This window comes from Stylophora pistillata, chromosome 7 (genome assembly GCF_964205215.1).
Source record: "Stylophora pistillata chromosome 7, jaStyPist1.2, whole genome shotgun sequence".
Taxonomy (NCBI): Eukaryota; Metazoa; Cnidaria; class Anthozoa; order Scleractinia; family Pocilloporidae; genus Stylophora; species Stylophora pistillata.
The window spans coordinates 13,512,604-13,539,815 of record NC_142525.1 but is presented as its reverse complement, the minus strand read 5'-3'; the positions used below and the strand labels follow the sequence as shown (position 1 = coordinate 13,539,815).

General features: G+C 37.4%; 1 protein-coding gene across 1 annotated transcript in view; it reads right to left on the bottom strand.

Annotated features, from left to right (window-relative positions):
• Positions 1 to 22,257, bottom strand: part of LOC111347250 (tyrosine-protein kinase receptor Tie-1-like) — a 28,579-nt gene extending 6,322 nt beyond the window's left edge. Inside the window, exons 1-11 of the mRNA XM_088726359.1 lie at positions 22,063 to 22,257; positions 16,621 to 16,989; positions 6,366 to 6,716; positions 4,835 to 5,089; positions 3,620 to 3,886; positions 2,597 to 2,890; positions 2,134 to 2,463; positions 1,495 to 1,576; positions 1,361 to 1,402; positions 615 to 642; positions 1 to 180 (exon numbers count right to left, since the gene is read on the bottom strand). The exon at positions 1 to 180 is cut by the window's left edge and continues 124 nt beyond it. Of these exons, the coding sequence (XP_088582485.1) occupies positions 1 to 180; positions 615 to 642; positions 1,361 to 1,402; positions 1,495 to 1,576; positions 2,134 to 2,463; positions 2,597 to 2,890; positions 3,620 to 3,886; positions 4,835 to 5,089; positions 6,366 to 6,716; positions 16,621 to 16,989; positions 22,063 to 22,255 (2,391 nt within the window). The 5' untranslated portion in view covers positions 22,256 to 22,257. The remainder of the gene's footprint in view (positions 181 to 614; positions 643 to 1,360; positions 1,403 to 1,494; positions 1,577 to 2,133; positions 2,464 to 2,596; positions 2,891 to 3,619; positions 3,887 to 4,834; positions 5,090 to 6,365; positions 6,717 to 16,620; positions 16,990 to 22,062) is intronic.
• Positions 22,258 to 27,212: the final 4,955 nt, after the last annotated feature.

Genomic DNA, 27,212 nt, shown 5'->3' with positions numbered 1-27,212 from the left:
TGACACTTCCCAGGAGCGCGTTGATGGATGAAGTGGCGCGTAATCAGCAACTTGGCCAGCGGCTTGAGTTCGAGTGTCATCCAAGCTTGTTTCTTTTTTATCCATGTACCCTGCGGGATGCTGGGCAAAGTCACCTGAAACAGGACAACTTAATTCCAAGTCTTTTAACTCCATATCGTTCTGAAAATAATTAAGGAGACATCAATGTGATATTTACCATTATGTACAAGAAATGGTGAGATATTCTAGTGTTCTCGGATTTGGACGAATAAATGAAGGTCCCGTCTCCTGCAGGGTTGGGGTAGAAGACGTTAATTTCGCACACATGAGATTACTGTGTGATGGATGTCCTCCCCTGGGGCGGGATTGGTGGGTTATTTAGGAGTCTCGTTATTGGAACATTAGTTCTGTGAGATTTCTCCTGCCAAATTGTTTCTGGCGAGGTTTATAAATAAAATAGAAAAATTAAAAAGTAAAATAAACTAAAATTATTTACATGAATGGAGGTAAAGATGATAGAAACAAGAACTTTCGGCTTACTGTTAAAGTTGGCTGAGGTTATTTCACCCTGTCATCGTTTCTACGATTCTATTTTTCAGCGTTAAAGGACTTACCTCATAGTCACCTTCATCTTTGTACGCCCTGCAATTAATAATAGAGGGATACATTTTACGGAGATGGTTCAATTTGAGTCATTTGTTCTTTTACCTCCTTATCTACAGGCTAACTGATAACCCATCAAGAGAGTGTTTTTTTTTAATTAGTTACTACAACTACATTTATCTTTAGCTGACTGCTTTTATAATAATAATAATAATAATAATAATAATAATAATAAGTTTTTCTTTTATTGGGGTACATATGTAAATTCTAAACATGTTAGCTGACCACGTCCTAGACGCCCAGCTTTCGTGTATATAGGTTCTGGCATCCAGACGTTTTAACTGCCATAATAATAATAATAATAATAATAATAATAATAATAGACATAAATTAAATGTAAATATTGAATACAATGTAAATATCAAATACTTTGAGTATTAAGATGAATGGTAATTCGGTATTTTAAACGTGGTTCTGGTATTTGGTGGTCCATTTTCCAACATATTTTCTTGATGATATATATCACTGTTGTAAAAATACACATTTTGATATGTGCGTTTTTGTCTTCGGTAAGGCTAATTTAAAAATTGAACGCACTCGAAAAGTAAGACAAAAAAAATCACTTATTTTCCCCGAAGCTTTTCATGAATATTAATAGACAGCTGGGCCTTCTTGTGATCAACTGATTGTGGTTGCTGTTGTTGTCGTGTTTTCTTAATCTACGCCCATTCTAAATGACTACAAAAAGAAATCCTACCTATGTTTTCCTCCAGTGCCTATGAAAGAAAACGTGAAATATCTACAATAAGTCACCGGGAGTCAGATTTGTTATCAGACCAAACGGCAAAATGTAGTGGAAAAATAATGAAATTTACCTTTCTTGCGTTGAACAACACAAGGATTACTAATACAAGCACTCCAACTATGGATATATACATGACGTCACGACATGAGCACTTGCATTCTTCTTGAGCTGAGGAAAAATGAACAAGTCGCCCCTTTTAGCCACCTTGCACAAAGCATTGTTGAACAGAGGTGTTAGAGATCGGTTGGTGATACCAAATTTTCTCTCCCCCCTAACCAGCATTGTGAAAGAGAGACTCAGGTAAAGTCCAAATACTAGCTTTTCATTAATTCCTATAAAAATTGGTCTATTTTGAAGAATAGATTGACCGATGCATTCAGGCCAGTGAAAAAAGTCAAGAAGCTCCGACTATTGATTATCAGCAACGGACCGTTAACCAATTGAGAGGGCGAAGGATATAACTCCTGTTATTGACGAAGAGGATCTCAGTCTTTCTTTTTTCTGAGAGGAAGGGGGGGGGGGGCAACCCTGAACACACCTAGAAGATATTATCCATTATATTTACGCGTCAAACTCGCTCGATCCCTATTTAACTAGAACCAGAGAACTCAAGGTCAGGGTTTTGTGTTTTTCATCTCTCGTTCCGTCTGGGTAAAGGTCACTCTAGAAGCCAGGTCTCCATTATGCCGACCAAGAAACAAATACCTGATCAATATCATCATTACCTCTCTGGTTGTTGTTTTGTAGATCTACAACTTTAACTCTTTTGACCATCGTCTCTTCGACCAAACTTTCACCAAGTTCATTTGTGGCAGTGATTGTAAATTCATACACCTTGCCTCTCTCTAACTTGACCGTCAATTTATTAATTGAAACTTCCCTGATTTTCCTTACGACTGTCCACTCTCCTACTTTCCCGTCAGTCACTAATCTTTGGTACACAGTGTACTGTGTAATTTTTCTTCCATTATCTTCTGGCTCCCTCCACTTCAAGGTGATTTCACCATCTGTTGTTTCTCTGGGCCGGCCATATATTTCCACTGCTGCTGGGGGACCTTAATTGACATAAATATGTACTACATAGTGTCCACAATGTCACGCTAACCGAATGTTAAAAATTCAAATTTTTCTTTAAGTAGGGTAAGGAGATAGACGCATTCTTTTTATACTCTTAAAGAAATTGCTTACCTTCAAACTTTGTCTTCACCATGGTTACAACAGGATCTCCTTCAAACATAACATTCCTTGCAAACACTTTTACCGCATAGCTTGTATCTCTCTTCAAACCACCAAAAGTATAACTTGTTTTACCAGGATCGGTAATATTAACACTTTTCATCTCAGCGTCACCCTTTAGTATAATGACCATGTATCCTGTGATAGGACTCCCTCCATCATCAGCTGGTGCAGTCCATCGTACTGTTAGTGAACTGGCTTGAATACTTTCTTCTGATGATACTATGGATGGTGCACCTGGTTTTTCTAAAAACAGTAAACAAAAACTTAAACTTTCCATTTTTCCATAATCACATCAAAATATAACGATATGACCAATCGATAAAGTACATATAGCGTAAGGTGTTAAACTATTCTGCTCACTTGATATAACCAAATCAATGGTCGAAACTGAGAAAGTATACCTTGTGTTCCTAGAAAGAGACTGAAATGAGGTTTTTAATGATGACTTTTGTTTTTAGCCTAAGATTTGTTTATTTCGATAACAATACACCCCTCACTGTGATAAGTGACGCTCCATTAAATGCTGTTGGGTTACAATGTCGGTATTGCATAAGTTTTACCGACAAAATCACAGAGCTGATGTTAGGGAAGTGCTAATATTTCCGCAACTCCGACTGTGTGGTTCTTACCAAGTCAGTCAAGTTTGCGAAATAAAAATGTAAGGGCACGAAAGGTCCATTTTACTGTGCTGATCTCACAAGCATCTCACCCCTGTCAGCGGTCGCTCTAACATTCCTTTGACTTATCTCTCATCCTACTTGCCAGGCTACATATAAACTTTTGATCACACTAAATTCGTATGATAAAAGTATTGCGCTAATTAAGAAACGTTAATGTTTTCTCATTCCCTAATTAACAGCGGAAGAGATACGAAACAACAGTTTTGGACAGTTCCAGGTTTTTTTCCCCTGAGAAATGCTTTCCAAGCTGACGTGATCAACGCTTAGCAACTAAACATCAAGTAATTCTTACTTATCTGTGTTATTTTGACAATTCTTTCGTCAGACGGACTCAGTCCATTGACAGCAATGCACTTGTAGTCACCAAAATCTTGATCTTCCCTAAGCGTCACTTCTGCTTTGTTTTCTCTGGCTCTGATTCTGTGTATTTCTTTTTCATTTGGTTTGTACCAGGTGAGTGTTGGTGTGGGAATACCGTCTGAAAGACACTTCAAAGTCACCTTCTGACCAATACCAGAATAACCGGATGAAGTAGTCACAATTTGTATGGTTGGAGGGTCTGTAAAGTGAACAAGAAATTATTCGGTTATAAAAGTGAACCAACAGTTGATAGGAATATTGAAAACCTCTTAAAGACTAATATCAGCATATTTATTTGTTCATTTCTCTGCTATAATTTTTTTCTAGTGGAGTTTTGATTTAGAAAGCATGATATATGTCTATTTCAGGAGTTATTTAAGGAAGTGATTAATAAATTCTGACATGATACTGTTTTTTTTTTGTTGGTCCGCAATTTAGTGCTTTATATCAAACGTTTAACGTCGTTAGCATTTGCATAGACACATTCTCATTGCACATACATGCATAAAACATTTTGTCATCTACTGTGAACTCTTCGTCAAGGAAAAATACCGTCCATGAATTATTGTAGTTATAGAAATAATAATGATTACGATTGCCATTCTCAACATAGTAAAAACCTTTAAATACGTCTCTATAAAGTTACTGACACCTTAAATGGATCAACAGATCATTATTAATCTCACTGGCTTTGTTTCTTCCGTTTACCCATTGATTTTGACAACTGGCAGGTAACGCAATTTGTGTCCTGAATGTCCTGTTGTTGATGTAATCATTGATTATCATTTCATAATTGACCATAATGATAATTAACAATTATTCCACGAGCGCGCGTTGGATATGAGATGATAGATAGCCAACGAGGCGCGTAGCGCCTCGTTGGCTATAATCATCTCATATCCGACAAACGCGAGTGGAATAATTGTTTTATTAAAAAAACGCCCCCAAACTATTAGACAAATCCTCTCGACTTTATTTTGTGAGAAGAAACCGGATTTAACAATGCACAGAAATTAGATTATGGTATATTGGCTGATATGCCATAATGGCTGAGCCAATAAAAAGTCTTGAATAGCATTATCCAATGATCCAGTTTTTAATAATAACTGATAATAACAATGTTGAAAAAACTGCTGACTTTACTTACAGTAGACCAGGATTACAGTGGAATTGGTTATGGTATCAGCAGTGTTGCTTGCTTTACATAAATACCATCCTTCATCCGTTCTTCTTAGGCTGTTGAACTTCAAAAGTGCAACTCCCTTCCCTGAACTTATCACTGTTCTGTCTCTGATCCAAGTAACAGCTGGTTCTGGAACTCCGGATGCTGTGCAATTGACATTAACGAAGGATCCCTCTCGATAAATTCCCTGCACTGATGACAGACTTATCTTTGGTGGTTCTACAATAAAAAAAAAAAAAAAACAGTTAAGAGTAGCTGAGTGGCGTACACGGGTATTTTATGAGCACCCTCATTACAACTGAAGTCTCTCCTACTTAAGTTGTAAATTTAATGGATTATTTTTTTCATAAACACATATTGTTAAAAACAAACAATATTCCTTTCAAATCAATTTATTTTATTAGACTTTTCACGTTCTTTAAAGGGCAATACCTGTAAATACTTTTATCATTATTGTGACCCATGCACCAGGCACACGATCTAACACTCACAAAAATTTAAAAAATGAAGTTAATGTTATAAACAATTCATATCTAAAAAATATTTCAGAGGAAGAAAGTGATTCTGCAACCCTAGCAAATGGAAAGAGCGCGGGCTTTATCAATTCCTGCAAGAAGTGAGAAATTTGGGACTTTAGGCTGAGTAATACTGATAAAGCGACTCTTCGGCAGTCTCAGTCTCAGTTTCGCCTCAGGAGACTTGCAGTTACTAGGTAGAGATCTGCGATGTAAAGCGGAAGTGGTATTACATCGTCCAAAAAAACTATGTTAATGAATTACTTTCCAACGTCTGCTTACTTCGTTACTGAGAAAAACATGGCAAGCAGTGACGTAAGACAAATCACTTGCTTTGCTTCTTTGAAGACAGTATCCTCGACTCACACAGAGAAGACAAATTACCTTCGAAGAGATTTCTATAGAGCAATCTGAAAAGGAAAAGACCAGGCCCCTTCAGACTATTCAGACACTTTGCTTCTGTCAGAAATTCTGAATTTTGATAATTAGGAAACTACAAATAGATTTGCGGCACCAATTTGTTTAGGGCCAGAAACAATTCAGTGCAGTGTCTGAGAAGAACGCGCCAACTGTTTTTCAAGCTTCTGCCATGACAAATTTAATGGCCTTCTTGCTCTTCAAATATTACTTAAAAAAATCTTTCTACGCTGATTTCATCGTTCTTTTCTCCTGGTCGCGTAGTTATCATCAAAGGTGTGGTTCACCTGATGTTCTAGAAATGTACATGTACAAAACTTTGCCGCGAGAAAATTGCTGAAGTTACTTGTTACAGCGTTAGGTGACTGCACCTCGTTGTAAGCAATTAGAGTTTTTGCGGTGAAACCACCAAAACTATAAAAAATAGGGTCAAAACAAAAACTTACTGTGATTTTTTAATTTTAACTTTATGCGAGCAAAGAACATCAAGAAAGATGCAATAAAATCATACCCTTGTATGACCATAATGAAAGTATTTTGTCAGGTGTACGTGCTATACAAACCTGCCACGATAAGCTGAATAGTGCTTCTCTTTGAAAGTTCACCAAATATTTCACATCTAAATTCAGTGTTGTCTTTCGGTGTTATCTTCTCAATAACTAGTGTAGCATTTCCTTCCATCCTGACCCTTCCTTGGTAAAGAGCAGGTATGCTTGAATGGTTTGCAATAACACCATACTGTTTGTACAGCATTGGTTTAAACTCTTTACCTTGATTTCCATCCACTAAAACGCTAAAGATAATACCATCGAAATCATTGTTTGGGTCGATGTAGTCCCACACCAGTTTGGCTGTGCTTCCATTCTTAACGTAGGTTGGACTAGAAGGCCTTTTTGTAAACTGAACTTCTGCTTCTATTTGAGCGAAAATTAAAAAAAAAAAAAAGAAAACTATGACTACGATTAGAGCAGTTCCGATATCATAACGTCAAAAGGAATACTGGATGAAAGAAATTAAATCGACCACAAGTTGCCATTTACTTTGGAGGTACCTGGAGTCTGCGATGTAATAAAGAACGAAAGTTGATGGGAGAGCAAAGAGCGCATTATCTCCACCCAAAAACTCCCACAAAATTTTGGACTTCGTTAAGCCTAAATCTGACTCCTTGCAAATTACCGCACGGGTTATCGATTAAGTGGCAATAGCGATTTCAGGTGTAACATTACTTATCATTCAGAATACAGCAAGACGACCCGTTCGATCTTGATACTTTCTCAACTTTGAAAATGAAGTACCCACGATATGTATTAGCGATAAATTATGACCTCTAAGAAGCTTTTATAATTTGGTGGGGAATTCATAGTGTATAACTGTTAACAATAGCCTCCTAGAGATAATGAGCCAGCTAGTCTGAGGTAAGGCGCGAATTCCTACCGATTTACACATATGTGTGCCATTAAATTTATAGAGCCTAGCAGTGAAATGGTGTATCGAACGTAGAAATAGTTTGAGAATTGGAAGAGTCAATTTGAATCATTGTTGAACCTCCATTTTTTGTAGCTATGGATTTCCAGCGCACTGTAATTCAAAACTAAAAGTAAAGAAAGAGGACTGGCTCGATCTCGCTGCCGAAACACTGATTTGTGACATCGAAATTTTTAAAAAGTTGACATGACCAGCCTCTTCCTAGATTCGGTTGGTTTTATGGCGTATTGCTTTTGTGTATTGGTAGAAAGTGGTGGGTGACTTTGTTTATAGAAGCCCTGGCCGTTTGCGAGAAACGGTGACCACCAGTACAACGACAGTCAAAAATAGGAGGTTTCAGGTTAAACAAACTAAAAATTGAACGCCGAAAACTGCAGCGACATATGATATTCATGATATTCATTTGTCATCTACGGGTTTATGTCGAATTAATTTGATGGCCTGCTCCCAGTTGGCTTGTTAGCTCAATTGGTAGAGCGCTGCACTAGTATCGCAGAGGTCAGTGGTTCGAATCCCGTGCAGGCCTGAAATTTTTTTCAGGTCTGATTTTCACTATTGCTCAAATAGTGCTTTACTGCGAAGGATCGTGCTCATATAAGATATCGAGATTGTTGACCGCGTTATCATGAAAGCCAGCAATATGAATCATTTCCCAGCGTGGAGCGAAATTTAAAATACACTTAAGTTATCAATGATCATGGAACTGTTTCGGAGCGTCGAAAAACTGCTGTGCTTTAGCAATTTAGTGGTATTCACCCTATTAATGGTTACACTGTAAACTGCATAGAAACTGCAACTCTACCTACTCCAAATAATTAGCCCATAGGCTTGGTGGAATGTATCTATTAAATATTCTTATCAAATGGGTATGTTTATGAAGAGAAAATGCAAGTTGTCCGTTACAATATTAGATAAACTCAAGAAGTGATCAGTCGATATGACAAATGGTGTGGCGCGATTTAAACTGACTTGTCACTTAAGAGGAAATTTTAGTGGTATGAGACTATCAATTATAGATAACACGAGTGACTAAAAGTAAGATGCATGACATTCAGTTTTGAATTTAACGCGTTCTTTCCTCCGCAGAAGTTACCGCTCGGCTTATAATCTCGTTTGCATGGAGCCAAGCAATCAAGGTCGAATATTTCTTAAAGTTACAATTTTAAATTCTGCTGAAAAAAATAATTACAAAGTCTTAATCACCACAAAAAAAAAAAAAAAAAAAAAAAAAAAAAATTATAAGAGTTAAATTCGCACTTTTCAATATGCTGCAATAATAATAATGAAAATAAGGCAAAGTTCTTGAAGCCTATGCTACCGGGTAAAATGTTTGTAACCGTGGAAAAGCATTTAATGCTGTACGTAGACAGTGTTAACGAACATTTTTAAATTTTCTTTGTTAAAGAGCGCTTACTACGATTAGAGGTTGATATAAATTGAAACCTCAAGGTCTTAAAAAAAGGTCTTAATAAAATAAATTTTGATGGACCGTTTCTTTTTCTGTTAATTTCAGCTTGATGTGAGGAAAAACAAATTGAACCCCGCTTGAGGCAATGAAAAGTGGACAGCTAGATCAAACTCTACTCAGTTTTTTATGCAGAACTCAGAACGAAAAAGGGCGATCATGATTAGCGCAAATGTACCTTACTAGAATTCCGTCACTCAAAAGAAAGATACCCCAATGCCCTTTTACTAAACAGAGGCCTAAAAATTTCCACTGATCCAAGATTTTGAAGATGAAGCTTGTTGCTAGATGCGCAGATAAAAATCCCAAGGCGAAGCGGCAAAGAAAAAGGCTCCCACAGACTTGTGATCGAGGAGGAACACCTCCAGACGCTGAAATCCAGCAAGGTTTTCTCGTTGAGTGAACCACTTTCCATGCTGAGTAATATTTGGTTTCATTTTGTCCTTTCTTCTGCCGAAGGGGCTGTATAGGTCAAGGAAGCTTGATAACGAAGAGCTTTAAGTTTAAAATCGATGCGGCTAGACGTAGCTACGCAGCAAAGAGCTGAACAAATCATCTAGGAGGATTGAACGACGTGGAAATTTCAGAGAAAAAAGCAAGAATATATGAAACCTAACATCAAGATGAAGGCTACAAGACACTCTAGCAATACCTAGAGTGTCTTGTAGCCTTCATCTTGATCCAAAGTGAACTGCTATATTCCAGTATCCGAAGAAAAACATCACAGCCGAAGATTCAGTTTGGTACAAAGCACAACCACTTGGAATACACAGCCTCGCTAAAATTATGAAAACTATTAGCGAAGAAGCGCGTTTATCCAAAGTTTCCACAGATCGTTGTGTAAGAGCTACTGCCATCACTCCCTGGTCCAACGCTGGGATTTCAAACCGCCACATCACTGCTATTTCGGGACACCGCAGTGAGCAGTCTCTGGTGAGCTACAACTCTCGTCCCTCGACTTCACAATAACACAATTGCAACCAAACTACTTCGTGCGCCTTTCTTCCTCCACCAACAACAAAAGCCAGCCATCAAAACTTTATTAGCAATCCATGTCGTTCCAGACCAAACAAGTGGCAAAATGACATTAAAGGAGTTGTTTTTTTTTTTTTTACTTTCGTCTGACACTTTGCTCATGATTAAAAGAATTTCACTATTTTATTTTTTATTGATACAAAGCTCAAAAATAGCTTTTTTTCATGAACTTCAATAAATGTAATTACATTTTGATTGACTTGATGAGTGAACCTGCCCTGCAAGTTGCTCATGTTTAGGCTCCACGGGCTTGTTTTGTATGGTCATGTAAGCCTGCACGAAGATATTTGGTTCGTAAACTTATGAGTTATGGATGCCCTAGGGAGGTTTGCTGAGCATTCAAGAAGCTACAGTTGCTCGAGGCATTTATTTCTTGCTTAGTAAGCTCCCGAGCTGTTTTTGACAAAGCCTCCAACAGGAATTGCAGCACTTTTTTAAGCGTTCAGAATTCGAATTCCAATCTAATACTTAAAATCAATTGAAGTTGTTGCTATACAGCTATTAAAAAAGTCAGAAGGAAAAAATAAACAAACGGGAAAACTTCTTAAGCATATACGAGAGCAACGAATCTCAAAGAAGAAAGAAAAGAAAGTAACAAGTCTACACGGCTAAATGAGGACAAAAATAAAAATAAAACAAAGTGTTATACAAACCTGCCACAATAAGCTGAATGGCGTTTATCATAAACCTTCCAGATTTACTAACTAATGTACAACGAAACTCAGTGTTGTCTTTCGGAGTTATTTTCTCAATGACCAAGGTAGCATTTCTTTCGATCCTGACTCTTCCTTTGTATGCAGACGATAGTGCTGAATGGTTTAGGACCATACCATTCTGCTTTACCAGCATTCCTTTAAATTGTTTTCCTTGATTACCATCCACTAGAACGCTAAAGATAATGCCTCGGAGATCATTGTTTGGGTCTGTGTAGTCCCACACCAGTTTGGCAGTGCTTCCATTATTTACGTAGGTTGGATTAGAAGGCTTCATTATAAACTTGACATTTGCTTCTAGTTGAAAAACCATTCAAAACAATTAATCGAGTCAGGGGAACATGTAATAACTCAGCTGACGCGCATAGAGCCTGTTGGATTGACGTTGACCTCTGCCTTTAGTAGGATGAATTGCTCTGCAGTTTCTATATTTAAAGAAAAACATGGCGTTTCTCACTTGAACGCACGGATGTGGCAGGGTATATTAAAATTGACCAACAGTTGATCTTATCTTCCAACTAAATCCTCCCTGGTATAAAATCACCCAGAGAACCTACACCAAAAACGCCAATGTTACGGGAAAACCATTTATAACAAAACCAAAATAAAGAGCGAGCTCTGATTGGCCAATTTAGTGTCCACCATATGTCCATGGGTGTACGCTGCTGACTTGAGAAAATGCAAAGACTAGTTTTCACGCGCTTGTTTTTTTTTACTTTTCTTGTGGTCTCGTGAATTTGTTGAATAAAAGGGAACTCTTTTGATACAAGTATCCACGTTCTGTTATGAAGCAAATGGTAAAACTTAAGAAGAAGCTAGAGTAGCTCTCGGCTATCATCTCGCTCGACTCTTATGCTTCTTTCGTACTTAGCAACCTCCCGCTTGCACCCATAACTCGATAGTGTACGCTGTGGTGTTTACCGTTTGTAAGTGCTAAGGTAGCTTCGATACATTTGTGTCGTCCGTTTGGTGTAAAAAAATTAACACATAGATATCTTCTGTTATGTTTCATAAATCATCTTAAATACAGCATTTTAGCTCTTCTTAGTGTTTTTTTTTTATGCTCTACGATGAGATCTAGCCGACATCGTCAACAGGACCTTGCCGTCGCACGGTTAGGTTGAGTAACTCTAATGTTTGCGTGTCTTTGCAGGTAATATTAATTCATCAGTCAGATGGATAGATAAAGTCGTTACGTAACATGTAAGATACGAGCTAACCATTTAATGTGTCACTGTCACTACTTCGTTATTCACATTTCACTCGGTATAAATACATTTGCTACAATTTATATTCTGAACAGAAACACGAAGCGCACGAAGTCGGACAAAATAAAAGTAACAGCATAAATTTGGATTATAAGACCGAGAGCTTGATATTGGCACCGACAAATACTTTTCTTTTTTTTTTTTTTTTTTTAAACCAAAAGGTCTGGTGCTGGCGTTACCCAGAGCAAAATAAGCGGAGAAGACAGTCACTCTGGACATGTCTCACGGCAGACTGTATGACGGAAATGACAACTTGAATGAAGCCATTTAGCCGACTTTAAACTATAAATGTTCCAAGAACTATTCATGTACTTCGGCACGAAATAACGCTTCGACAGACTCTGGTCGTTAAAACGCTTTGAATATTCTAATAATGGTGATACTCAACAACGACGAGAACCTGCAATATACGGATAGCGACTGAATATACGTCATTGTGTGACTAGTGGATTATGTCAGATCCCCACTGAATTAAAGCGGACAAAACAACATTCTTGGGAAATTAAAAACAACAAAAGCTGGGAAATTACTGGAAACAAGCCAAGTCTTAGGGCAGCAGTCATAATGTAGCGAAAGATTACCGAGATGTTATGCATCACTAATGGTTTTTTTTTTCTCCTTACGACCATATAATTCAATGTATAGCTTTGATAAAGAAACAAAAACGTCAGCTATGTTGTGAAACTCTATGAATAATTAAGTGCTCCCTATTAAAAGATCTGGAGCTCAACTTCCAAGCTGTTACCATTTTGCCTGCGGGTTTGTCACGGAAAAAACTCAGGATGAAGAAAGTTTACAGTGCACCAACGTTGGTTGGTAAAAAAAGACTTGAACATGGCAGCCAGGGTGAAAAGGAACACAAACAACTGAAGAAAAAAATTTTCGCTTTCCCTTTGTTTGAATTTTCAGTGATCCAATCGACTGAAGTTATTTTTTCACACTGCCACTTCGAAAATTGCAATGGAAATAAAATCTGCTGGGTGTAGAAGTATGGTGAGATAAGAAGGTATTTGTGAACTGATAAGTGCCGTTCGTACGTTATGCCGGCTTTCAGACTGAATATGAAATTCGTGCGAGCATGAAATGCACATTGCGAGTAGTAGTCTCCGCCTTTGTAATATGTCGGGTTGAAGAGATCAGGTTCAGTCTCGCATCTCTTTACTCGAAAAAGCGAGTGTCACTTACCTGCCAAAGGAATAAGTACAACAGAAGCCACGAAGTAATTAGAGATTGCCAGGACGTTGCACATCTCTAAGGTTTCTATCATTTCCGACGACCTCAATATCAAATGTATGGCTTGGATTAGGAGACGGAGTTGTGTTTCACAATTCTATGTATATTGCATGATGTGACCCCCTCTCACAGGGTCGCACGCTCAATTTTTAGCGGTCACGCTTGTTTACGAGGTGCTTAGAAAATTCAAATAATTTCCTTCCACTCGGTTAAAAAAAAGGATATTAAACTGAAATCTCCACATCTCATCGGATGTGAAGAATCTCTGCGACGACAAAAGTAATGTACATCACGGAGCTCAGACTTTGAAACTAAAGATCAGAAAAGGTCACAAATCTCAAATTCAATTACAAATTCGCTGCTATTGTTAGGACTGCTGTGAGAAGTAGCTGTCAGACCTTATTAATACCGAACACAAAGTGATGATGTATGAGATAACTTTGGATATACAAGGTTCTTTTAGAACTAGCCTTTTCGAATTCTAGTTACCTGCTAACAGCGCAACTTGATACTCCCCTTCATCAAATCACACCAGTCTAAGAACAATTCAAAATAATTGTACTTTGTGTTGTCATTGAGTGAAACTATGATGCAAACATGATCAAAGAATAGCGCACTCACTTGTTTGCAATTTTCTGGTGGGTTTTTTGTTTTTCCTTTTTATACTGACGAGTTTTCGTAGAAACGCGTGATGGGGCGACATATCTGTTGATTGACGTCTTTGTACAGATATATCCCAATTTGTTGTAGTAAGCACTCGTAGAATGATGTGTTAGAAGCAACCGTTTTCAGGACCAGAAAGAGAAAATTTAAAACATTACACGATGGCTGGTTGCTATGTAAATTCCTCTCGTTGCTATCTTAGAGGTCACGTGACGACGCTTTCACGGCTTTAACAAATGTAAGCGTTAAGCGAAAGGGCTTGTTTTAGTCTTTATTTCACATTGGATAAAGCTTCCCAACCTTCTTTTTTTTTTTCATATTGAATAGCTATGGCCTTTCACTTATGTTAGAAGAAAGAAAAATCGAGCTTTTTGAGTGACTCATCCACGAAACGACTCGTCTAAGATAGGTACGCTATCGGCTAACAACGCGTTTACAGAAGCCAACACGTCAACGTAACCGTTGTGATTTCGGTAATTAGGGCTAACACATTCTGTATATGTATGGGCAATGAGTAGACAGATAAGTAAACATATCAATGGATGCCAAAAAAGGAAGTTTCACATTTTTTTAGTCTATAATAGCACTACCCATGTCCTTAATACAAGATTCTCAGTCACCCACTGAGCAGTTTGGAACTCTTGGGAAAAGCAATTTCCTCGTTCTTACTTGATAAAACCAAATCAACCGTTTAACAGTCGTCACCAACGTACACTTTCGCTCACTCGTAGCAGGTATCGCATAAAGTGATACCAGCAATTATCAGTTGGGACAAAAAAGTTAAATATGCGGCTAAAAGAAAGTAACACATGAAACTGAAAGTGGCTTAGCCTAAATCATGGTTTTCTTCGATAATGTGACTTGATTGAACTTTAATTCTGGTTATAAACCGGACAGTTTTATCAGACCCTTATTTCAGCTTGTATAAACCTCATCAACACTGATCCTGTATTAATATTCTGTGAATTGTGAGTAGCACCACTCCTAGAAACAAAAATTTTTGGAGGAATTGGAAGCTGTTACATTTTAGGACAGTATTGAAGCTCCATACCAAAATAATATGTGTAAGTTATATACGTTGAAGGTTAAGCCAACATAAGAATTTTGCAACCTTATTAGAAGCTTAATATGTTGAGGAAATTGAGTACCAAAACAACTATGCTCTATAGATCAAGCTTATAGGCCTTAGAAGTTCATGGCTGCTATCCGTTGGCTGCTATCCGTTGGCTGCTATCCGTTGGCTGCTATCCGTTGGCTGCTATCCGTTGGCTGCTATCCGTTGGCTGCTATCCGTTGGGTTTTTTTTTTTATTATTATTTTTGGTGAAAGTAAAAACACATCGTCATTACCATGTCATAATTAAATACAGTAGCATAATACTGATTTTTTTTGCTCGCACATGGCTTGCTCGGATGTTTTCATTCGGGTTCTAGAGCAATCTCGTTTTTTAAACTAGTCTCGGCCATTGTAGTCATTATGGTAATAAAAAAAAATAAATAGATAAATAAAAAATGAGTTTTGATTTTATCAGGGGACTTTTTTTTACAATCATCCATGAATATTTCATTATATCACTATATGCATATGTCTGTGTGTTTGTGTGTGTGTGTTTGTGTGTGCGTGTGTGTGTGTGTGTGTGTGTGTGTGCGCGCGCGTCTGTGTCTGTGTGCGCGCGTCTGTGTGTGTGTGTGCGTATGTGTGTGTGTGTGTGTGTGTGTGTGTGTGTGTGTGTGTGTGTGTGTGGGTAATGCTTGATGCAGACAGTTATTTTGTTTTGTTCAGCCTTTGGGTGGCACCTCTTGTAAGTGAGGGCTTCTGAGTGACAAAAGTCTTTCATTCATTGTATACAAAATATTTTGATTTATAAAGCTATATACATGTTTAATTGTAAAGGACAATTTTACAGGAGTTATTTCAACTTGATTATCAGAGACATGATTTATAACACATTTGTAGAAATTGTTTTTAACCCTGATGAAAACAGTTTGTCTGTTTTTTGCATGTTGTAACAGTTTAAGTAATAATCATCTCCATGTGCAAGATATGTTTGCAGTGTTCATTAAAACATGAAATGCTATATCTGTGGTAGGCAGAGGCCTGTCACTATTGTTTGTTTAATCAATTGTTAATTTAATAAAGGGTGGATTACATGAGCTAGGTTGACTGTTTGCTAAGCTGGCATTATACGGAGCAGGCCTGTCTGACTCATTTAATCAGCTCCTAACGGATTATTGGAAGGACAAAAAAGACCCCTAAAACGGCCTAAATTATTATTTCCCCCAGATTTTCGGGAAAAACAAATATATCAAGCACATTTATATCCAATTACATTAATATCAAAATTCATTCCAAATACAGTTGAACCCAGTTTGGCGGCCACCTTCATGCCATTCGGCAAGTGGCTTCGAATTAGGGCTGGCTGCTTAATAAGATTTTTATTTTTATTTTTTGTTTGACGTTCACTCCCTCAATTGATAATGAGAGTGTAGTAAATACAAAGATACTTAGGTTTATTAAAGTTAAAAGTTGTATAGAAAAATGTGGCACAAATTGTTTCGTGCCATGTTTACTTGTATTTGCATCTATAACAAGTATGTCACTTTTGCACAGAAAGCGAATGCTTGAAAAATGTGCAAAGTTCAGCGATTTCCTTGGAATCAAATGCAAGGTAAAGTTTAGCAAATGTCCTGTTTACGTTAGATTTGTACACAATATGTCAGGAACAAGTGCCTAAGTTTACCTTCACTTTACGGCTAGTACGAATCTCGCTCAAATTTAGTGCCCCAAATTTTCACCACGTTTGCACACCTCGACAAACCCTTCCTAGTAAAACGATTTTTTCTTTCCGTGAAATTACATACCACTTATCTAATAAAATACATTAGACAATAATTATCGGCGTTAATTAGACCAGATTGTTATGAATACAATAACAGAGGATAGTAACGGTACTTACCAATGACAACCAAGTTTACCGGGTCTAAGATCGACCTCAAATGGAGGAATCTAGGCATAATTTGACAACCAAACGGTCCGCCATTTTGTGCTTGAATTGAACTCATGGTAAATGTCACCTGACCAGGATCTGTCTTGTTATTCCAACAGCCAGCAACATGTCTGGCCTTTATGAAGACGGTACCATCATTTTCTATCCATACTAGTACGTTATTACTGTCAATATCTCTTTGACTAAGGGAAGTCAAGATGCCAAAACGAATGTAACTAAAGCCGTTTACAGCTTTGAAGATCCATGAAAAGTTGAGGGACGAACCAACTCTTGTAGTTATACCCCTTCCAGTATATGGGGAGATGAAGTTTAAAGTAGCTATAAAGAAATGATTTATTTCTGCACTCTTAGCATGTCAAATAAAAAAAACACAACAAAGACAAGAGAGCCTGAAAACACTAATGGCATTGGGAATAAATAGTAACCTGACCATCTATCATGTATCTGGCCACCCAATATTCTGTACATTGTACATCAGCATGATTTGATCCATTTTGTATGGTTTAAATCCCCTATATCCTAAAGTTTTGTTTTTAATGCGTTGAGAAAGAAAAGGTAAAAAAATTGAATTAATTTTTCAAAGTAGAGAGATCTCATTTTAAGGACGGTGACGCAAAAATATTACTTTTAAAATTAAAAGTCAAGCACCACAAGAAGATGGAGATCATGTGCTTTGTTTCGTTTATTGTCCTCATAAAGATAACTAGTTATGCCCCTTCAGATGAGTAAAAACATTCGAAAACCTTATGGCTCTGAGATTACTGTTTAAGTGGAGTCACTGCAGCCCCGCACAAGTTTGGCAGTGCTCTCATGGTTAACTTAGGTTGGATTAGAAGGCCATATTGTAAACTTGACATCTACTTCTGTTTGCAGAACAATCATTAAAACAAAAAGCCATATCTTACATAATTTATCATCTGACCTCTATGGCTCAGTTTATGTGTGGTCCAAAAGAAAAGCACTTAGATGTCTCTGCTTAGAGCTTAATGAATCGCCTCGTTATTTTAATGTCAAAAGAAAAGTGATGGCGTATCTGCTTTACACAAGAATCTGATTAGCAAAAAGTCACAAAGAGAAGACTATCATCTGACTTCCTACTCCGAATATATTCTTTCTTGGTGAAAGAATCCCAGTAATCTTGAATCGGGAGCTCAATTTTTTGTTGGAAATGTTACCAGTTCAGGCCCGCGCTCTCTCCAAGCAGTCGATGAGCATTTGTGGAAAGTCTTTCATTAAGTACATGCGATATGTTGGCATATTTATAAAATCCCTTGTAAAACGACATTTTAGCTTTCCATATATCTGAGTCTGCGCCTGGTAAGTATTACGTAATTTTAGCATGGGAATTCGACGATAACCTTTGCATTACACTCTTATTTCCTCGTAGATAGGAACACGCTTACATTGAAGTGTTTTTGAGTCCAAAATACAATTGAATACAGGTAAACAGACATAAATCAGAGATACTCAGAGAAAATAGGAACGCGAAGAGAAAAGAAACCTTCTATGCGCGTCAATTTTTTTGAATTGGTATTTTCCAGTATAAGTTTATTCGCAAGACGGTTCTTGGTTCTGAAAAGCTTATTTTAACGTTACGTGTAGGATCTAGTTTGCGGCATTGCAGGCCTGCGTAGGTTTATTTACCCATTATTTGCTCTGGGTGATCTTTGCCATGTGCTCGGACAGGAAATTTTGCACATAGGTCTTTTTTCTTCAAACAATTTGTATTTTATTTCTTACATATGGAGATGTGCTACTGTTTGAGGAAGACAAATATTGCTTATCTCATTAGCCCGCCTACGCGGAAGACGACTGTTTTTTAACGCTATTTCTTTAACGTCGAAGAAGAAAAGATTTTGAAAGTCATTTGGCGATAAAAAGTGATTGCGATAACACGTATTTATAAAACAATTACGATACATTTTTTGAGGCTAGGAAAAGCTTGTCGACGACCAGCGTTTCGACCTTAACATAACGCCATTTTCAAGTGAAAAAGAATGATAAGTTTTGGAGGCCTAAATACTAAAAAAAAAAAGGGACTAATTCAAACCTTATAAAAAATAAATAACGAAGAAAGACTAAAGAAAAATTCTGCACGTATGGAATCCGCCTGTACGTTCAACTTCGGTTTGAGTTTCTTGATAAAAAGCACTTCAAGCATTAAGGATTGAAACCTAGAGGTATTTTTTAAGATTGCTTCTACCGTGCGCAGCAGTAATATGTTTTCCAATTGCCGGATTCTTGTGTTCCGAAACACGTTAAAAAAAGGGCTTTGGCCGTGTAACCGACATAATCTGCATCGCACAGATTACATGAAAAATGATAAACAACACATTGCTGATTTAAAATAGATAGCTTGGCCTCCATAGGCCTAAAGTCTTGTTCTAATTTTCTACTGAAAAAAATTAGGGTTAATCCTATGGCTGAGATGACGTAATGCCTACTGATAGCATTGGCAGAGATCTGATTTTTGAAAGGAAGACTAACACTGACTAAGTTGCCCGCATCAGAATTACTTTCCGTCAGGCTCGTTGAAGAATTACATGCGTAAGAGTTGCAATAGTCGAGTCTGTAAGACTGACTGGGTAATGAAGACGTATAAAAATAGATCTGACTGCGTCATATTCTTCATTAGAAGCATTGTCTTTAGAAGATAGTCTTTGTACCGTTTATCGACATGACAGTGAAAGTATAACAACAATCCAGTAATCGTTGCTTTTCTAAAACTTTGGTTTCCAGATTAGTGCCATTCTTCGAAAATTAAAAACCAAAAAGAAAAGATTTCCAGTAAGTTACATTATGATAGTAAATGTTAGACTGGGATGCATGGCAATCAACGTAACGAGAAACTCGCCAGCCGTGTCAGTGTTCGGCATTATTGCGAGGGTGTCATCCATATATCTTCTGTACAATTGAGGCATTAGCCGTCGCGCGCCAATAGCCCTTCATGTCACGTGGGGTATACATGACACTCCCTCATTTAGTTCGAATAACTGACCATTGAATTGGAAAACTGTCTTTTTCGTGTGTGTGTGGCCAACTCAAACAGTCTGATGAATTGACTCTTTCGAAGGTTTAGGTAGAAGCTTCTGTTGAGCCGATCGTCTGTGAGGGCTTTGTTGGCTAGGGTGTTCATGGTTTCCTTAAACGGCACACTGGTGGCGAGAGAAGCAACTCCCGACATAAGAGACTAGAATGTCATCGTCGTTGATAGACAGATTGCGAAGCTCAGTGGCGAGGTCAAAGGCATTATTAATGGTATACTTATTTAAGGAGAGTCATATCAGCTTTTCCACAAGCCACTTGGCAAGATTGTAAGTGTAAGTTCCGGAAGCAACTAGGATGGGCCTTCATGCGCAGTGTGGCTTTGAGAGTCTTAGGAATGCCATACCAACAACAAAAAAACAAACTTTATTCATTGATTCACAAATTGTAACTTTATGTTAGCTTCCATCCGCATATGAAGAGACTAATCGAGGCAGGGGAAGAGACTAACAGGTTTATAGAGAGGAAAAGGCGAAAAATATTTTGCAAACAGTACCAGCTGTCGCAAAATGAAATTATGGTATCAGTTAAAAATATTATTAAGATACAGAAATGGCAACGTGAACTACACAGAAAGTAAAAGTCAAGTCATGTTTTAGAGCTATCTAAATTTGAGTGAACTGGTGCATAATTTCGGCGATATCAAGGTAGTCCTTAGATTTCAATAAAACTTCAGAGAGTTTATTCCTTGACTTTTTCCGGTAGGTAGATTTTGGCAATTTTCTCATATCTGAGGGTTGAGAATTCCAAATTTTTGGACCAATTCTTAGGAAAGAGCTACGCATTTTTTCAAGCCTTGAGTGTTCGGTATAAAAAATATCATTGACAGAAGATCGGTTAGAATAATTTTATGAGTGCACCTCAGAAATCCTAGTAAATGCTCACTTAAAATTTTCAGGAGCATGATTTTTAGCAATGTCCCACATGATATTACAAAGACGATCAAAGTAAATAAAGGAAAGGGGAGAGACATTCGATTTTGAGAAAAGTGTAACAGCATGTTGCTTATATTCCTTGAAGTAAATCAGGCGTAGAGGTCGTTTTTGAATTAGAAATAACTTATTTAAATAAGATTTGGGTGCAGAGCCTTAAGCACAGATGCTATGATAAAGATAGGTACTAATAAAGGCTTGATAGATATTTAAAAGGGGACGTAATGGAGTAGTATGTCTAGGTCTTGCAAGAATTCCCACAGCTCTAATAATAATAACAATAATAATAATGAATATTTATACAGGATAGCCCTTCAGTGCAGGAGCACTGTTATCAATGGGGTCCTGTCTAAATGACATAATATAAGGATAAAAACTAGAGTAAGATAAGGATGACTACGCACCTAATTAAATGCCCTATGCAAAAAATTGATCTAAAGACTCCCTAAATGGTACCCTACTGCTAATTTGCTTAATTTTTAAAGGTAAAAAATTAAAAACTGAAGCTCCTAAAAAATAAAAAATTTTCCGAGCAAAGTCAAGTCTAACTTTCGGCAGAGCAACGGTGGTCCCTCCGTTCCTGGTATTAAAATCGTGGGTTAACAATTAAAAATATTCTTTGAAAGGACTACAAACATTGCCGTTTAGGCAATCAAAAACAAAGAAACAAGCCTTTTTCTTTAAAAAATTTTCAATTGTGGGTAGACGGAGTTCACAGTTTAGACATTTTGAGTTTTGCAGAATAATCCTGTGACTACGTTGTTCCAGGTTTCTTATTTGGCACCTTCGTGTCTCTGACCAACCAAGCGTAATTTGACCGCAGTAAGTGAATATGGGCATTAACATTGCTCTGTAGATTCGTTCAGCGCTTAAGGTGTCAGTGTTAGAACGGATTCGTCGTTATAAATTCACTCTTCCTGCAGATTTCTTGTATGTTTTGTAAAAGTGCTTGTCAAGATTCAATATAGGGTCCAGATAGACACCTAGGTACTTGTACAGTCAGTTGTTTCGTAAGTTTTTCTTGCGCAGCATCATGAATAATCAGCCATTTTCTAACAAAGCTGTAAGGAGAAAGGTTTTTCTTTGCAATTTACTCTTCCGTTGACTAATACGAAATACTGCTACAATTTGGGATTCTGGGCTTGTAACTAAAAAAAACCCGTTTAACATGGAATTAAATTGTTCGTTTTGTCATCCATTGAAGGGAACTACATGTATTGATTTCGTCCTTTTTCTCCACCTGGCGTTTTGGTCAGGCTTCTCAACAGGCACAATTAGGAAATGATAAACATTTATAAATATGGGATTCAATAACGTCATATAAAAAAAAAAAAAAACTACAGGTGTTAAATACTGCTAATATATCTTTTAGTAGTAGCCAATATCATAATAAAAGTTATTTTTCAACACATACCCGCCACAATAAGCTGAACGAGACTTTTCCTATCGCGTTTGGAGCCAATCAACTGACATCTAAACCGAGTGTTGTCTAGGGTGGTTATGTTCTCAATGACTAAGGTGGCAATTCCTTCAATCCTGACTCTCCCTTTATAAACAGGAGGTAAATCTGGATGTCCCTGAACAACGCCATTTCTTTTAACCATCATTCGTTTAAATCCTTTTTCTCTAATACCATCCACCTCCACACTAAAGATAATGGCTTGAAGCTCATTGTTTGAGTCACTGTAGCCCCACACCAGTTTTGCAGTGCTTCCATGATTAACATAGGTTGGATTAGAAGGCGTCATTGTAAACTGGAGATCTGCTTCTGCAGCTGGTCACCGAGACATCCATTAAAACAAAAATGTAGGGGAACCAACGTTCGAATAAGGCATACATTACATAGTTAATTATCTTACCCATATAGCCTCCTTACACAATCTAAAAGAAGAGTACTAAAAAGATCTTTGTCTCGTCGAGTTAGATAAATTACCCTGCAATTCGATGTAAAAGACTCCTTGTCACTTAGGTCGAGAACTCGAATTTCACTGAAAGTGGTTGTTATTAGGCGCGTGCACTCGCTCTAGGCAGCCGTTTCTCTATTCTGGAAAGTCTTTTATTTATTATACACGATATGTTCTCAAATCAGTTGGCATGTTTATGAAATCCCTCGTGAAAGTAGACAGTATAGCATTTTTCTGAGATTGACAATTGCCTATCAGCTCAGTCGCACGCTCTCTCAAAGCAACCGATTCTCATTTGTGGAAAGTCTCTTGGACTCTCTTATTTCGTTCATACATTATGTTGGCATACCATTACTTAAAAACATGTCGTTAAAGTAGGAAGAGTCATTCTCACTCTAAAATGTGTCACCGACACTACAGTGTGCGCCATTCACCTTATTCCAAGCCATTTCCTACTACTGCTTAATTTGTTTCATATGTTTGTTGTTGACTGCTTAATTTGCTAAGAAGAAAGACAAACCTCACTTAGTCTTACAACAACAAGCCAGAAAACAAATCTGGGACACTTAGCCACGACCTGAACTATGTCATCAGCACCGAAAACACACCTGAAAGCACATCTTAAATCGTGACTTTCGATTTGTGATTTAAAAATTCGTTGACACAGCTAAATTAGAAGGGGCTTTACGGAGAAAACGTTCACTCTCGGCTAATGACAATACGTATAGTTTCGGCATTCTGCTAAAAAGCTTGCGTGACAAAAGCGTGGAAAAGACAGGTTTATATCAAGCAATTTAGCATTATCGACTTCAAACTTTTGACACAGTATGTCTTGCGGTACATAACAATGCGTTCGAAAGCCGTCAAAACCTTTTCAGGTAGTGCTGTGATGACGCAAAACTATATATCAAGACTTAACAATGGCTGCACAAAATTTAAGATACAATTGGACATAAGTTAAGACTTGAATTGGGAAAATGGGGTTAAAAGGAACAGAAGGAAAGCTTAGGATACATTGTTTCGCTTTGACTTTGTTTGAATTATAAGTGATACAATTGACTGCTGTTATCTCGTTACACTGCCAATTTCAACATTGCAATGGAAATATAATCTATTGAGCGTGCATGTGTGGCAAGACACGAGGGTATTCCTAAATCGCCGCGTGACGTTCTTACGTTGTACCTTCAGATTGAATATCGTTTGGGTAGAGCATGGAATGTTCATTCCTAGCCGTCATTTCCACCTTTCGCTATTTCGAAACTGTTGTGTCATGTTAAAAGGATTGGGTCCTGTCTCGCAATTTTTAAAAGAAAAAAAACAAAAAACAAACAAAAACAAAACAAAACGAAAACAAAGCAAACAAAACGAAGAAAAAAACTCACATACCTGCTAGAGGAGTGAGTAAGAGAGCAGTTATAAATGAGTTGACGATTGCCTGGACCTTCTGCATCACTAAAAGCTACGGGCTGTTATTTCCTACAACCTTAAAATCTTTTAAGCTGCGTTCCACAATTATGTAAATAATAATGTGACCCCCTAGGAGAGTGTCGCAGCCTCAACTTCAGCAGTCACGCTTGTTAACGAGGTTCAAACGAGGTGCTCAGAAAATACAATAAATTTCGTTCCAATCAATTTAAAATATAAGCATATGATAACTATACTACTTTTGCATCACCCAACGTGGGAAAATTTTGCGACTACAAAATGTAGATCATGTAATTTAGACTTTCAAACTAAACAATATTGATAACGTGGCAAGTAACCTTAAATTGTCCAAAGCGCTTGCTGCACAATCATGTACAGAATGCGTTATTAGACATACCACTCTAAGTTTTTTATTTATTAATTTCTCGCATTTCATTTTACGAGCCCTTACCCAAAAGATATATATATAACCTTAAAATATCCGCATTAACTTGAAAAAAGCAAAAATTTACCGAAAAAGGGCAAACAGGTAAGTGAGCTATTCTTTGATTCTGTTTCCATGATAGCTTCACTTAATGTTATAAAAAGATAAACAGTCATGTCGAGGTAAATCATTTTGAGACCAAAAGTGGTCACTGGGTCACTGGTGTAGTCATTGTGATTCATGTGTGTATTTAGCTACGCTCTGTATATCTAAGTTATCTGACACGCCATTACCCTATTGTGATTCAGGTGTATATTTAGCCACCCTCTGTTTATCTAAGTTATCTGACACGCCATTACCCTATTGTGATTCAGGTGTATGTTACTGAATCTGACAGCTGCTTCCCAGAGTGGTTCTGATAGTAACTGAAAACTTGTCATATACCAGAGATTTTCTTTTCAGCAGTTTCTCCAGCTTTACCCTTTTTGCTACTGGTTTTTCTCCTGCTAACTTTGCCCATTACTTAACATTCAACAGAGCGAGATAAAAGAAAACGTGAGTGCTATGCGATACTTTTCCCGAGAAAATCTTGAGTTTGCGGATTTAGGAGGCGAGATAATCTCTTGTTGCGGTACTGGTTGTTTACAAACCTTTAGGAGCTAAAATCTCGCATCCGATCTTGAGAGGAATACATCCACTTTGAGCAAATTTAAAGGGTATATAAATTTTATCGATTTTCGTGAGATTTCGCTGAGATTTTCCGGGAATGACGAACGAAAGTGTTGATATTTAAAATATTTTTCACGTGGTATCCATTTACGCAACACGTTTCGCATACTTTCTGCTGCTCCAAATTTAGATGCGAATATCTAGACAACTAATTAGAATATCGAAAAAGCCTGACACGTGTTTGTTGATTGATGCCTTGTGAATAAGACTGTACTGCAATTTTGTTCGTGTTGCAGGATCCGATGCCCTACAAATTCAATAGAAAGACCCTTGGTCTTTTTACGCCTTACCTACTCCTGACACTCCCTAAATAAAAACAAATTAAAAAAATAAAAAAAAAAACTCCTAAACTATATATTTTGTTTCATCGTAAACTGCATTTATCAAGTTTTCTTTTCATGTATAGTTTGTTACGGTTTTCTCGGAACTAGCGCGCGTACGAACTTTTTCTCGAATGACACCCGCGAAGGTGGGAAGTAACCTTAAATCCAAAATGTGATCACCACCAAGAACATGACACTGAGACAACGAAATATAAGTTTTTCAGAAACATATAAACGAAATTAAAAACTTTCTTCATTCTGTACTCCGCCTAAAAATGGTTATTTTTAAGTTCATGGGATTAGTGTTATTGAGTAGCCATGTTTTTCTAGTGTGAGTTGCATTATTGTGTTAATAATGTTAAGTCGATTCTGAACCAATTTGTCACTCTTCGGCTAATTATAACAACCTGTGAACAAATTCAGAATGAAAGAAAAACTGCAGAGCGCTATTTAGAAAGAGTCTGCGTTTAAAAAAAGCATTTGGACTTAATTTATCACTTGAACATGAAAAAACTAGGTAAAATAGAAACAAAAGGACAGCTGAAGAATTATTATTCCGCTTTGATGTTTTTTTTTTTTTTTTAATTGTAAGCGATACCATCGACTGGAGTTATTTCGTCACACTGCCTGCACTTCCAAAATTGCACTAGCAGAATACTTTACCAAGTATGCATGTATAGACAGTTAAGAAGGAATACTTTGACTATAACGAGTCATTGTTATGTTATACTGTCTAAATTAATATCGTTTTATTTAGAGCACTAAATGCAGATTCTGATTAGTAATTTTCTGATTAGTAATTTAACAAACTTCACCTACCTGCTACAGGAATGAATACGACCACTGTCACAAAGCAATCAAAGATTACCTGGACCTTATGCATCATGCACTTCAATATCTTAAGTACAGCTTCGATAAAGAAACGGATTCCTTCAATTCAGCTGTGGTCTGAGATGATCTGAATGATGTGACCCCCTGTTAAAAGGTCGCAAGCTCAACTTTAGTCGTCACGCTTATCCGCGACGTACTCAAGAATGACAACAAATCTCGTTGCACTCAACTCAATCAAAACCCAAACTTAAGTAGAGTTGCTAAATTACAGCTAATGATAGAAATGTTCTGAGAAGCAGCTGTCAGGCCCTAGCCATACCGATCAGAAAGTGATGACGACGAGTGTGACCAGTTTAGAAAAATACAGCTCTTTTTAGAGCTTAATGTAATACGCAGCTGAATCAAATTACATCGGTGACCTCTTCCACCCTTCCAGGCTGGGAATAATTCAACATGATCATTGTGTAGAGCTATAATGTACCCTTAATCCAAGAATGGTGCATTTCTTCGCAGACTTTTCATAGAATTTCGTGATGGAGGGACATCTTCGTTGAAATTTTTTATAGGACGATTGTAGAGCGCGATATAAGGAACAACATTATTCAGAATAAGATATTGAAAATTATAATATAACCAAAGTAAAGCCTGCCCTCTGATTAGTCAATTCAGCGTCCACCATTTGCCCTTGGGTGTACGCTGCTGACGTGAGTAAATGCAAAGACTAGTTTTCCGCGCGCGCTTGTTTTTTTCTGTTCTCCAGTGAATTCTTAAATGAAAGGAAACTCTACTGCTACAGTGTATCAATGTTATGTTATTAATCAAATGGTAAAAGTTGCAGTGTACACTATTGAGTTATCGATGTACTTGGGAGGTTTGCTTGGCACTCAAGAAGCTAGAGTCCTTCTTGGCTATCACCTTGCGCGACTCT